The sequence below is a fragment of the Tenrec ecaudatus genome, chromosome 13, assembly GCF_050624435.1.
Source record: "Tenrec ecaudatus isolate mTenEca1 chromosome 13, mTenEca1.hap1, whole genome shotgun sequence".
NCBI classification, from domain to species: Eukaryota; Metazoa; Chordata; class Mammalia; order Afrosoricida; family Tenrecidae; genus Tenrec; species Tenrec ecaudatus.
The window spans coordinates 57,380,601-57,394,443 of NC_134542.1; the positions used below are offsets into that span (position 1 = coordinate 57,380,601).

The window sequence follows — 13,843 nt, forward strand, 5'->3', positions numbered from 1 at the left end:
CTCCTGGCCCGCAGTCTGATGTCAGCCCACTACACTACCAAGGCTCCTTAGATATTTGACACTGCCCGGCAATCTTTAGACAGCCACTCAAACCCATGCCCGTCAGCCCATTCTGACAAACAGCGACCCTCTGGAAGGCTTCCAGACTGTGTAAGGCTGTCGGAGCACACAGCCTCATTTTCTTCCTGCAACATGGCTTGCGGGTTTGAACCACTGATCTGAACGGTGATGCTGGCAGACTTATGCCGCACTCCAGCAGGGCTCCTTCAGGGACTACTAAATGAAGTAAGGCCCACTGGTGTCGAAGAGTGCCGCATGATTTCAGAGGAGGGCACAATATCCAGAGCAATTGTTCAACACCTATCATGTTTTCTTTGAACATGTAAAATTTACTTTTAGGGGATAAGAAAAAGCGTTGTTATTAAACATTATAATTTACAACCCAAACTTTCATGGAAAGTAACCAATGGTAACTAAGAAGAGAATCAAGAGGGTTTTTTTTGTTTTGTTTTGTTCCCCAGCAAGAGCACAGGACCAAAAAATACAACTTTGGAATTTAATAGACTGTTATTTTGTAAATATGCTGTTTGATTCTCTCCTTTCAAATTTAGAGGAACAAAGGCTTCATTTTACAGGTAGACCTACATATCCGAACACCAGCCTACTCTGACCCCAGTTCATTTGGGCTTAAAGAGAAGGCAGATCACAAAGCAGAACTCACAAACATTTGCAAGGTGAGAACTGGCGAGTTTGAATGCTAATAGAGAAGAGGGAAGCAATCAAATTCAACTCTTCAGTTTCATGTATCAATAAACTGAAACGTAAAGAAAGCATCGTGTTCAAGACTCCCACCGCTGTTTCAACAGTCAAAGAGTCTCAGGAGACCAATTTTTTCAATTAAACCAGCAAGGAAAACAGACAGCTTGACAGCAAGGGCCACAGCCGATGAGTAAGCAGAGCAGGCTGATGGCAGTCATCATGACGGAAAACGAGGGAACACAATCAGAGGGCCCTAAACATCCACACGCTCCATAGGACGAATACTTTTCTAGCACCAAGACAAGTTTCTTCACTGAAGACACAGAAGGTATAATCTTGGAAGCAGAGGCAGGCGAATTTCTGCAGCTCACCTAGAACTCGTCACCCTCACCGCTTGCTAAGTGGGCTCCACCTTCATCACTCAAGGCTCAGATATATTTTTATAGGCGTAAGCTTGAATTTTGGGGAATAGCACCTGGTAGCCTATTTTGTGAGAAAAATAGATGACATGTGGAATTCAGGTGAGAAATACGCACGCAAAAGAAGAGTTTTATTTTTACCCTGTCTTGGGGCTTCCATGGACAAATCCTTAAGTAGAAGCCCATGAATCTTAATGGGCATCCAGTCAGTATCTGCAGGGGCTGGTTCCAGGGCCTCTATAACCATCAACACTCAAGTACCTTCTATGAAACGGTACAGTGGGTGAATGTAACCTCCTGATGAATCAGAACATGTAGTAAAATGGAAACTCTTTGTGGGGTTGCTTTGGAAGCCAATCTCCCCTACCCACCCCGTCAAGTGTTTCTGAGGTGCACTTGGCGGACTCCACACCCATAGAACCTGTGGCTGCACTGGGCCAACCGTCTGTGTAATTACATGTTTCGTGTCTTACTGATCGCAAAGCAGTGGGTTTTTGCTAGACAGTCCGTTCTACAACTTCAGTAGGATATTCCATCTCGACATTTAGAATGGGAAAGATTATTTTATTCCATGATCCTGAATACATGATCCATGAACTGACTCATTATCTTATTCTTAGGGGAAAAACACAGCACATCTGTGCATTGCTTGCCAAAATAAATTTTATAAAGTAATTCCATTTCCAATATAAAGTATTATTTAACAATTATAATCATTTGCGAAATAAGACCCTACCTTCAGGGCAGACAAAGGTTTGTGCTGAACTCTGCTGCTACCTGTGTCTGCTGTCCATGTCCCATAGTGAGAATGGTAATGCAAACCATGGACATAAAACATCTGTCAAAGCAGAGTTATATTAGACAATGTATGCCCAACATGGAGCAGAAACCATCACTCTAGAAATAAAATGTGCCATCCTGAATGGGACAGGATTTCATAGTTTTCAGCTCAGATTCTTAGCATTTGATAATTCAGAAATATAATATTACAAAAGTGTTTTGAGATCAATGTTTTGCATATTTAAGACATGAGTTTGAATAGACTTAACAGAAAAATCTCTACATATGTAGTGAAATTGTAAATGTTTTCAACTTAGCAATTCATTTATTTATACTTCTTCTTAGTAGTCAATCTCTATCTTTGCAGTTTTACTTCATCGACAATCATCTCAGACACACCTTCTAACAAGATTGACTTAAAACACGACGACAGGAAACCAAGCCTTCAGGAACATGTTTATTGTGTTTGAGATGATACATCAGGTGCTCTCTGAGCTACAAAGGGTAAAAGGAAATCCTCTCATTACAAACTGACAAAGGTAAAACATTTTCACAACAGCATGTACCACATACTCAGAAATAGATCTGGGTTTAATACAAATGACATAATTCCTAACCATCTACAGCTACTTTTATAACTTCATACAGATAATGAATTAGGCTAAAATGCACTATAATATTTGGTAGACTTCAGGACCAGTATCCTTAGTACATCACAAAATACATTTTGATATCCCAAAGAAGCAAGACTTGCAAGTAGGCATTTTAAACATAACTAATCTACAGCTACAAAGTTCTACTCTTGATAGCATTTACCTTTTTCGGGAGTCTCCCAGTCTCCAAAGGATAAAAGCAGAGAGTAGAATCAGTATAACATATACACAGAAGTCCGTGTTGTAAAGGCTATAAAGATTTGCAGCACAGTGAGAAGATGCCTTCTGCTCCTTCACACTGCATACAAATTATGTGAATTATGTTGCGTATCTCTTGGTCCACTGTCTGGCTATCCTGTCATGTTCTGCTCTGTTGGTCAAATACTGAGTGGCTATGCTTCCAACCAGAGGATCCGCTGGAAAGTAGAAAGATGACAAGGCATGATGTGGTGTCTTAGGGCACAAGTTCAGAACTTTACTAAACTGAAATGCTTAAAAAACTAAAGTTACTTCTATGTTCTAATACAAGAATCAAAATATCCTACGTGATTCAGAGTCTGCTTCTTATGGATATTTTAAAGTGTAATTTAAGAATAAAGCTTACAACTGCTATTCAGAATAAATTTTATTCCATGCAGTAGTACAATTCTATTAACTAAGCACATCCCTATTTGAAAATGTATTTGCCATTGTGTTTAAACAGAATTGAACTCAAGACCTAAGCTTCAATTCTAAATTCTATTTTTTCATAGTTAAAATACATATATATAGTATATAGTAGTTGAACTGTGTCAAACAATGCCATAAAAAGTAAAGCTCTCTTCCTTCCTACTCAATCTACCTATTCAGAAATTTCTCCCTCTAACAAACCAGTTACCCATTTATAACTATGCTTTCTAAAGATGATATACCCATTTATATAAATACTGCATTTCTCATTCCACGCAAAGAAAATAGACAAACATGTGAATTCTTTTTAACAGCTGCAGCAGCTATTGATAGACATTCAGGTTATTTCCAATCTTCTGTTTTCATAAATTATATTGCAAAGAGTATGTATCAATTCACATGCCTAATTACCTATCACATGTATAAATTGCTGGCCTAAGGTAATAGTAATAGCCTCTTTGGGGATAAATCCATTTTTTTTAATGTCAACATCTTTAAAGAGGACTGCACAGTATGCCAGCATATATTAAATCCCAGGCCTAAACATCATTTCCTCAAGCCACGACAAAGCTTATAATATGACAGGCATTTCGTTTAAAAAAATGTGCGTTTACATAATCTACTCCAACTGTCTCATCAGCAATAATTTTATATCAATTACTTCTACATGTAATGTAAGTAACTTTAATTGATCATGAATTCAAACAGCAGAAAAAAGGTCATCTCGTTACTAAGTGCTTGCTTGAAAGCACTTGCTTTGAAGTACCTGGCAACATGGAAGGAATGAAAGAGGGAGGCACAACCGTCAGAGGCACTGTTTACTCCTGTCGCAAGTGATTTGTACAGCTAAATAATTCAGATACAGCTAAATAATTTAGAAAATATATTACATTGATAATGGGAGAATATCATTAATGAAGGTGTGCTAACAGCAAACAAAATGAGGTTGAGAGATTTTTAAACTACACAAAGTAAAAGATATTTACAACTGCATTGCAAAACTTACCATGTTGATCTTTTTACCAAGAGCATTTACTTATCATTCTACATTTAAGCTTACCAAGCAAACAACCTACGCTTCACTTGTCAGTTATCTTGAATCCAGTATTTTGCATCCACAACATTAGTCAGAGGTGCATGTAACACTGGCTGTACTGGCTAAGATTATGTGCTAACTTGGCTGAACTATGATTCTGATTGGTTGGTTTGATCCCTAATTATGTACAGACATAATTTAGCAATAATGAAACGTATTCATCCTCCATCTCACTCGGTCATACACCCATTTTCACATAATGCCAATTCTTACATTAATAAACAGAACTAACATAAATCCAACCGTGTTGGTAAGTGGAGTGGGTGTAACCTTGGTTCTTGTAGCCTCGTTATATCATATATATTTGCTTACCAGGGTTGCAGTCTGTCAAAAGGGAACAAATAGACAGCAAAACCTTTGAAATAGTCAAAGCAGGACTCCAGTTATCTTTAAGGATGTCCAAACAGATGACTCCCTGACTGTTGATGTTGCAGTGATAGATTCTGGTGCGAAAAGTAACCTAAAGACAGTGATATTAAAAAAATAGAAAGAAAATGAATTTTTTTCACCAACTAAAACTCACACCGACATCTTAGATTATGTTAATAACAAAAAGTAAATGGTTCTATTTAATTCAGTTTATCAATTTGTTGTTGTATTAGCCCAGTAGGGGGAGCTACATTAGTTTTATACAAAAGTGAGTGGTTGATTTAGTTTAATCTAAATGAATGATATGGTAATCCTATGTATGCCCATACATTCGTAGACATACAAACACATAGCTGAATTTTGAGGACAGAATGTAATGGAGAACAAAAATGTCTGGGGGAGTTAAAGGATTTTGAAAACAAGATAAAGATTTAAAGACATTCTTTATAGACAATAGTAGTATTAATCAGCTACTTCTTATCACATGTAAACAACACTTAAGAAAGACCAGGAGAAAGGTAATGAACTCCTAACACTCAGCTTTTCATTTCCACAGAGTTGGTTCACTGCCTCGTTAAACTAAAATAGTAAAATAAAACACACATGTTCCTTAGTTAGTTACTGGACAAAGGGAATATTTCCTTGAGATGGAAGAAAAAAGAAGCACTACTGAATAAAAAGTCTGGAAACAACCACAAACACCAGCACTAACTGGGTAGTGAATTTGTGAATTGGAATTGTGAAGAAATACAGTTTCTGATCTCTTGGAATGTGTATTATAAAACATGATCTCCAAAATAGAGTCCAGAGAGAAAATATTAAATTCTCGAAAAGTGTATTTTGCTTTTTGGGATGCATATTCTTAAAAATTATTAGAGATTTCTGGTCTAATGGAAAAGAAAACCGGGTGAGCCATTAGCAAGGCTCTTTCCAATGTGGTAAACACTTAACCACACGTGAATAACAGGTTCTTAAAGGTGCAGCTAGTAAAAATAATGTTAGGCAGAAGTGTTAAAAACAAAAGATTTCAAAAGCTTAATATCAAGAAAAGAATGCAAAATATCTCATTAATATTAACTATGTGTTGAATTCACAATGCTTTTGTTTGTGTTAAATAAGGCATGAAAATTAATTTGACTGACTTGGGGGATATTAGAAAATTTAGGTGTACACGTGCAATTCACATTCTATTTCTATTAGCACTGCTCTGAAACATGGGAATGAAATCTGTCCAGACAAGACAGCTGCTACTCAGCCATGCAAAATGTCCAGAAATCTAATACAGCTAACACTTTGAATACTTTTAGCTACTAACAATCATTAATCAGAACAGTAACAGAAGATAATCGTTTCTAATAAGTTTAATACTTTATCTAAATTTCAAAAAGAATCAGTACAGTACAAAAATTGTACCCTACACCATAATAGAAATCATGCTTGTTTTTCACCTATTCAATTACAGATCTCAATACACTTAATACTGCATAAGATAATTTAGCAAAATGATTGAAAATTAAATATTGAGATTTCAGCAAAAATATTTAACATGCTTAATTTATTAATCATATTAATCAAGGAGCCCTGGTGACATAGTGAGTTGCTAACTTCAAGACAACAGTTAGAAGTCATGTAACCAACCACTGTGGAAGAAACAGGGAGCGTTTCTGCTCCTATGAGGATCTAGTCCTGGAAGCCGACAGGACAGTACTACTTGCCCTATGAGGCTGCGATGAGTTGGAATCAACTCAGTGGCAATGTTTTTCAGTTTTTGTGGTTTTAAAAATTTTTTTAGCCAAAATGATGCATAGAACCACATTTTTACACTCTTTTTTTACATTTTATTAGGAGCTCATACAACTCTTATCACAATCCATACATATACATACATCAATTGTATAAAGCACATCTGCACATTCCCTGCCCCAATCATTCTCAAAGCATTTACTCTCCACTTAGTAGTCCTTTGCATCAGGTCCTCTTTTTTTCCCCCTCCCTCCCCGCTCCCCCCTCCCTCATGTGCCCTTGGTAATTTATACATTGTTATTTTGTCATATCTTGCCCTATCCCGAGTCTCCCTTCCCCCCCTTCTCTGCTGTCCATCTCCCAGGGAGGAGGTCACATGTGGATCCTTGTAATCAGTTCCCCCTTTCCAACCCACTCACCCTCCACTCTCCCAGCATCACCCCTCACACCCTTGGTCCTGAAGGTATCATCCACCCTGGATTCCCTGTGCCTCCAGCCCCTATATGTACAAGTGTACAACCTCTGCCCTATCCAGCCCTGCAAGGTAGAATTCGGATCATGGTAGTTGTGGGGAGGAAGCATCCAGGATCTGGGGGAAAGCTGTGTTCTTCATCGGTACTACCTCGCACCCTGATTGACCTCTCCTAAACCCCTCTATGAGGGGATCTCCAGTGGCCAACACTTTGGGCCTTGGGTCTCCACTCTGAACTTCCCCCTTCATTCAATACACACATACACACACACATACATATATATATATATATATATCTTTTTTTTTGCATGATGCCTTATACCTGATCCCTTTGGCACCTCGTGATCACACGGGTTGGTGTGCTTCTTCCATGTGGGCTTTTTTGCTTCTGAGCTAGATGGCCGCTTGTTCACCTTCAAGCCTTTAAGAACCCAGACACTATCTCTTTGATAGCCGGGCACCATCAGCTTTCTTCACCACATTTGCTTATATTTTGACACTCTTGTATCACCATTTTTATGGAAAGTTGCCAAGAAAAATATGACTCATAATATGACTTTTAGTCATTTTCCCCTCACATATTGACTTTTGTATAAAATAAAATCTCACTAACTCTTCACCATGTCAAAATAATTTTCAATCAAAAAAAGCATAAGTTTTGTCCCTTTATTCAATCCAGCAAGTCAGGATTCTGCAGACCTGAGAGCATTAATCCGTATCATTATTTAAGTATCTAAGATTCTCAAAGAGTAACATAGTCAGTACTCAGAAATTATAGTAAAGTTGTATTTAAGAAAAGCATAACTCTCTGGGATGCCATAAGTGAGTACACATTGGGCTGCTAACCAGCAAAGTCAGCAGTTCAAAACCACCTGCTACTCCATGGGGGAAAGACAAGGCGTTCTATTCCCAAAAATAGTTACAGTCTAAGAAACCCACAAGGGCAGTTCTACCTTGTCCTACGGGGTCCTTATGAGTCAGAATTGACACGACAGCAGTGAGGTGTGTAGATTTTTTGGTTTGTTTCTGGGTAGTAGAATTTTGTATCTGTAATTTGAGGTAAATCCTACTAAATGGAACTATTGTTAATGATTTTAAAGCAAGAATTAATTTCCTGACCTTTGAAAAACCAATACATATATGCTTGGAATGTTATGCATGTGTACATGAACACACAATGACATTAAACAGTACCATAGATTTTAAATAGTGAATACAAGAACCATATTGAAAAGACAAATATTTCATAATTGAGGGTATATAGACTGCATTGCACACATGTCAGACTTCTCTGCAATAATGTACTCCAGCTTAACTCTGGCAGTTTTACCTGCTGGCATGACCATTTTATAATGAAAAGTGAAGAGAGGAAGCTATTCAGTGTACTGTTATGTTTAAGCTTTGCAAAAATGATTACCAGTCACTACAAGGCACAATTAAGCATGTTCTCCAACAAACTCCCACCCCAAATGAACAAGCTGAGGAGGCAGGAGTTACCATTAATTACTACAGTGTACCCATTGAGGACATAAAATTAATTTACTAAAAATAGCTACTGTCCCTCTCTAATGTTAATGAGTTTTCTAGGTTTCTGCTATCTATAAAGACTTATTTAGCACAAAATTCAAGTTATCTAACCTTTACTTGAAGAAGCTGTTAAATAGGTTTACTTTTTACTCCAATGTTTAGGGAAGACTTATAGGATATGTTTCCTTATTGTGATCAGAAATCCAAAATTAATTTGCTTTACATTTTTCTTAACATCAACAATTAAAACTTCTTTCTGCTAATTACAGTTATTTTTAAAAGGTAGAGGTGAATTACTTTGTTTTAAAATTCTTAAGATACTTGAGTTTCCCTATAATCAACCCATGAAAAATAATTAAATATAACTGATCATAGTAATACACAATAAACATTTTAAAAACTGGATTTCAGAGAAGAATATTAGAAAATATACTTCTAGATTCTTACCTTTGGTGGCTTAAATGGATAATCTGATGAAAATGTGATATCCAGAAAAAACACACCACCTTCATATACAGAACCTGGTGGACCAAGTATAGTTGATCTCCATTCATAAATGTTATCTCCTTTAGGCCCAGCACTATTTAAAAGAAATTTAAAAATCAATTGTGTAATTGTATGCAATCATGTCAGCATCTTACAATCACTTAAGTATTAAAGAAACAAGCCCTATCGTGTGCATGCACGTGTGTACCCACACTAACCGTTCACCTGGAAATACTTCAAATTCACAATGAAAACTGCAAACAAAAAACACCCGTATTCTTCCCTATCTGGACACTGTTGTTAGTATTCTGCCCCGTGTATTGCTTTCTTGTTCTACACACATGCACACGCGAACACACGCACATTCTGGGGAAGGAAAGCTCCCTAAGCAACCTGCCACTGTGAAACCCTGTATGGGATCACATTAATCGGCACTCACGCACTGGAACCTAGCAACGAGTTGGAATTTACTTGATGGCAAGAGGTACATGTGGGGCGGCTAACCACAAGATCAGCAGGTCAAAATGAGCAGCCACTCCACAGGAGAAAGACGAGGCTTTCTACGCCCATGAAGAGCTACAGTCTCAAAAACCCACAGGGGCAGTTCTACTCTGCCCTGTAGGGTCACACCGAGTCAGAATTGACTCCCATCACAGTAAGCCTTAAGCCAGGTGTGCTCAGTGCAACACAGATCACACTATTGTAGGCAACTGTCCAGGCAACAAGGGCATTCCTGCTTCCATCTTTGCGCCCAGCCTCACCTGCCGCAGTCTATTCTACGACAACCAGGAAAGTGGGAGAAAATGTCAAGTTGGTCACACTGCTCCTCTAGTGCAAAGCCTTGTCCTAACCTGTATTAAGCACCAAAGCCTGATGATGACCTATAATGCCTGTCCAATTTCACTTGCTGTTAAGTCTCAATTACAGTAGCATCACTGGTCCTCCACTCCACCCCAAGGTCTCTGCATCAGCCATGCCTCTGCCTGATGTGCTCCTCTCCAAGGCAGCCTCACGATTCTCTCTCACTGTCTGCAGGACTTGACTCAAAGGTCACCATTCTCAGTGAGGGCTTTCCGGGTTCACTCCTTGCCACCAAGTAACTTGATCAACCAACTTAAAATGTCACATGATCTCCGGCCATTTCAATCCTTCTTCCCACTGCTCCTCCTCAGAAGTTATCACTCTTTTCTGATATGTAATGTCTTTTCTATTACTGCCTTAATGTATTTTTTCCCACTAGAATATTAGTACCATGAGAATAAACAATGCAGATTTTAATTTAAAGTCACTAGACTTTTTATTGTATGCTGTAAAAGTGAGATTTTTTTTTAAACGTCAGAATAACTAAAGAGTTGTGAGAGCTAACCAAGGGGGAGGAAAGGAAGACCTCACAGAGGGGCGAGTTTCATAATAGTGAGGGCAACACACAGATAGGCCATTTCTTACATAGTTGCACGTATTAAGTAAGGGTTCATTAACTTAGTAAATATGTTCACTTATACTGAAAAACAAAGTCAAATTGTGAGGAGCAGAGATGGAACCCGACAAGGATTTTGCTTCCTAAAACCTCAATGTAAACTAATGCAGAAAAGACCAACTGTTAAATTCCGTAATCAATGCAATTGCCAAATCCCATATTTAGTGACTGAATTGTTGTTGTTGTTCAGATGTCACTTAGCAAATAAAATGTCTTTATTCTACTATTTTTTTCTCCTGTAAACATTCATTTTCTCCTTTTAAAAACCATGCTTCCAATAAGCTATTTACATGTTCAATCAAGTAGAAAAATGTAGCTTCAGTGACAAACTTGTACCTGATAATTTTTAGTTGCTAGCTGCTCTTACTACCAAAAGGTCACATTATTCAAGATATTAACACCCCAAAATTAATATCTTAAAATCCATTTCTTTACTGCTTAAATACCAAGCAAGCAATTATTTTGACTGAGACTCTTAAGCACTACTTTTTTCCAGCACTAAATTCCCAGTAAAAACTTTCATATGCTTAATCTAATATTCATTTTACATGTTTATTTTTACATGATACTTTTACACACAGTTAATCCAATAGTAAATGAAATATAATAGCTATAACACTAAGTTATACATGCTTTTTCATCTGTATGAAAGTTTTAGCCTAAAATGAGATAAACTAAACAAAAAGAGAAAGATTAACAAGTCAAAACATGATGAAAAGTGTGATCAACTGACGAGTTCTTCAAGTTCTTACATTTTAAAGTGACCGTTCATTTTTGTAGCATACATTCCAGAGGGAAGCCATGCCAATACAAAGTCCTTATTAAAATGTAAGTTTGATTTTATGACTGCGAAAATGGAAGGTGTTGAACTGAGATATCACATTGGTATAGATGTAAACATGTCTTATCTGCCTTGACTATCTATTAATTAAAGGGAAAAAACAAAAATAAAGCAAAGCTTACATAAAATATATTAAAGCAAGGAGTTGCGAATATTTCTCAAAGGGATATGTTCCAAAAACTTACTTGAAACTTGGAACACATTTTAACAACAGTGACATAAACGATGATTTAGTTGTTGAGGGTTGAGCTATTTATCAGGATATGTTACAAAGTCCTGTCAAGTCCGTTAATAAATGCCCAAAGGACATATACCACTCTGCTATAAGCCTTAACCTGAAGGCATTAAACAAATTCCGTGGGTCAGCAAACCCAACTCCCTGAATTAAGTGCCCAAAGGTAGGTCAGCAAGCCCAACTTTTTCAATGAAGTGTCCACAGACACCCCACTCCACAAGCCAGGCTCCTGTACAAAAGCCATCATCTTGACTCGACTTGTACCACGGAATGGGAAGTCCACCACCGTTCCATGCTCTGGCTCCTGGTTTTGTGTTGCTTCTGATAGTGTGTCCATCTTCTGGATCCGGGGCATTCACTGCACAGGGATCTTGGTTCTGCAAGACATGTTCCACTCCTAGCTCTTGCTGGAAGGAAGATTCCCCCATCCAGCTTCTCTGAGGGCTCATTTTAAACATAGCTGGATGCCAGTGCAGGGAATGCTGTTCCCAATTACTCACAAGTGAATCCTCTGGAGTATCGTTCCCCCACGTTCTTACCAGACTCGTGCAGACAAAGGTCTTTGGTGTGAATTACAGACTTTGGCTAGAAGAGCAACATTAAACAGCTCATTGCCCCTGCACCTCCCATATCATTAAATCCATTACTAGATATTTGCATCAAAATACTAAAAAGGAATATTACATTTTAGTATCATGGTATCAGGTGAAACCTATTAAAATATATGTGGTTAAATCAAAAGGTAATACCTGTGTGGTACATTAACTTGATATGGCTCACCAAGCCACAGTTTTTGTAAATCCCATCAAACAACTTTTTCCTGACGGGTCTGGTTAAGAAAAGGTGGGCGAGGATGCTGGTAAGATGTATGATTCAGTTGGGACTGATTGTTAGCCAGGTTACTTTACAGTCGTGGAACTGGAAAGAGAGGGCCACCTGCTGGGTTTCCAATGAGCCATCACACAAGAAGCAGGAGGGGGCAATATCTATTTGGGTCTTCAGATCACTTTGGAAGGAACTTTAACTCAATGAAAGGAAGCTGGGGCACCAGAGACGTGACAGATTCGAACTTCCCAGTTCACAGAGTGAGTTCAAGTTGAGTGCCTTTGTTGAATGGGGTGCCTCCATGCACATAATTGGGAAGTTAAATTTGATGATCCACAGAGCTAGAAACCAATTCCTTTGGACTGAAGTTTAGAATGGAGTGGAAGGTCTTTTGGGCATTTATCAGCTGCACACCCAAAGCTTCGTAGCAATGTCCAAGTAGGGCAGACGCCTAGGACCATGTGGCTAAGAGACCAATGTCCGGAGGTGTTATCTGCAGGTTCAGCTGAGAAGCTGTCCTAACTGATACAACTCTGCCCTAAGCATTTATGGTCCTAAATTGTAATCTGTTAACCACCCTAATAACATTCCATGAGGCTTGTGTGGATAATTGCGATGAATTACCAAAACACAATGAGGAGTGAACCTGGTGTCAGAAATGGAAGAAGGTGGTAGGGTGGAAGCATGTTTGACAGGTATCAGCCTGGGTAGCTGAGGCTGATGATGGTGATTCCGTCCTGATCTCTTGTGCACTGAAGTGACAGAAAGGCATTTGACTGAATCATAACAAACTGGATAACATTGAGAAGAATGGGGATTCTAGAACACGTCATTATCCTCATGCAGAACCTGTATGTGGACCAAGAGAACACTGGATGGTTGAAAATCAGGAAAGGTGTGTGCCAGGGTCCTGTCCTTTACCTTACACATTCAGTCTGTATGCTGAACAGATAATCTGGTAGCTGGACTATGTGAAGAAAAACATGGCACCAGGATTGGATGGAGGCTTCATAAGAGCTTGAGCATGCAGATGGATGATCTGTCCTTGCTTGTTGAAAACTATGAGGACTAGAAGCACTTGCTGATGAAAAGCCAAGCCTTTAGTATAGGTTGCAACTCAATGTAAAGAAAACCCAAATCCTCTGGACCAATAGAAAGCATCATGATGAATGGAGAAAAGATTGATGTCAAGGATTTCATTTTTTTTGGATTCAAGTCAAAGCTCACGGAAGCAGCAGCAAATCTCTTTCACAAGACTTCTTTAAAGTGTCGACAGGCAAGGATGTCACTTTGAGAACCAAGATGTGCCTGACCCAGGTGAGAGTATGTTGTCACCTCATGCTTGTGAAAGTTGGACCGTGACCGAGGAAGCCTGCAGCTGCATTTAAGTTAGGGTGTCTTTAAAGAACATTGAAAGTAGTACAGGCTGCCCAAAGAACAAGGCTGTTTGCAACAAGTAGAGCCAGAATGCTCCTCAAGAGCAAGGGTAGCG

General features: G+C 38.5%; 1 protein-coding gene across 3 annotated transcripts in view; it reads right to left on the bottom strand.

Annotated features, from left to right (window-relative positions):
- Window positions 1-2,403: 2,403 nt before the first annotated feature.
- Window positions 2,404-13,843, bottom strand: part of UBE2E3 (ubiquitin conjugating enzyme E2 E3) — an 83,318-nt gene continuing 71,878 nt past the window's right edge. For 2 of the 3 annotated variants that reach the window (XM_075529465.1, XM_075529466.1), the window contains exons 4-6: window positions 8,935-9,067; window positions 4,689-4,836; window positions 2,404-3,027 (exon numbers count right to left, since the gene is read on the bottom strand). In XM_075529465.1, coding sequence (XP_075385580.1) covers window positions 2,930-3,027; window positions 4,689-4,836; window positions 8,935-9,067 — 379 coding nt within the window. In that variant the 3' untranslated portion in view covers window positions 2,404-2,929. The remainder of the gene's footprint in view (window positions 3,028-4,688; window positions 4,837-8,934; window positions 9,068-13,843) is intronic. The other variant, XM_075529464.1, reaches the window with a different exon arrangement.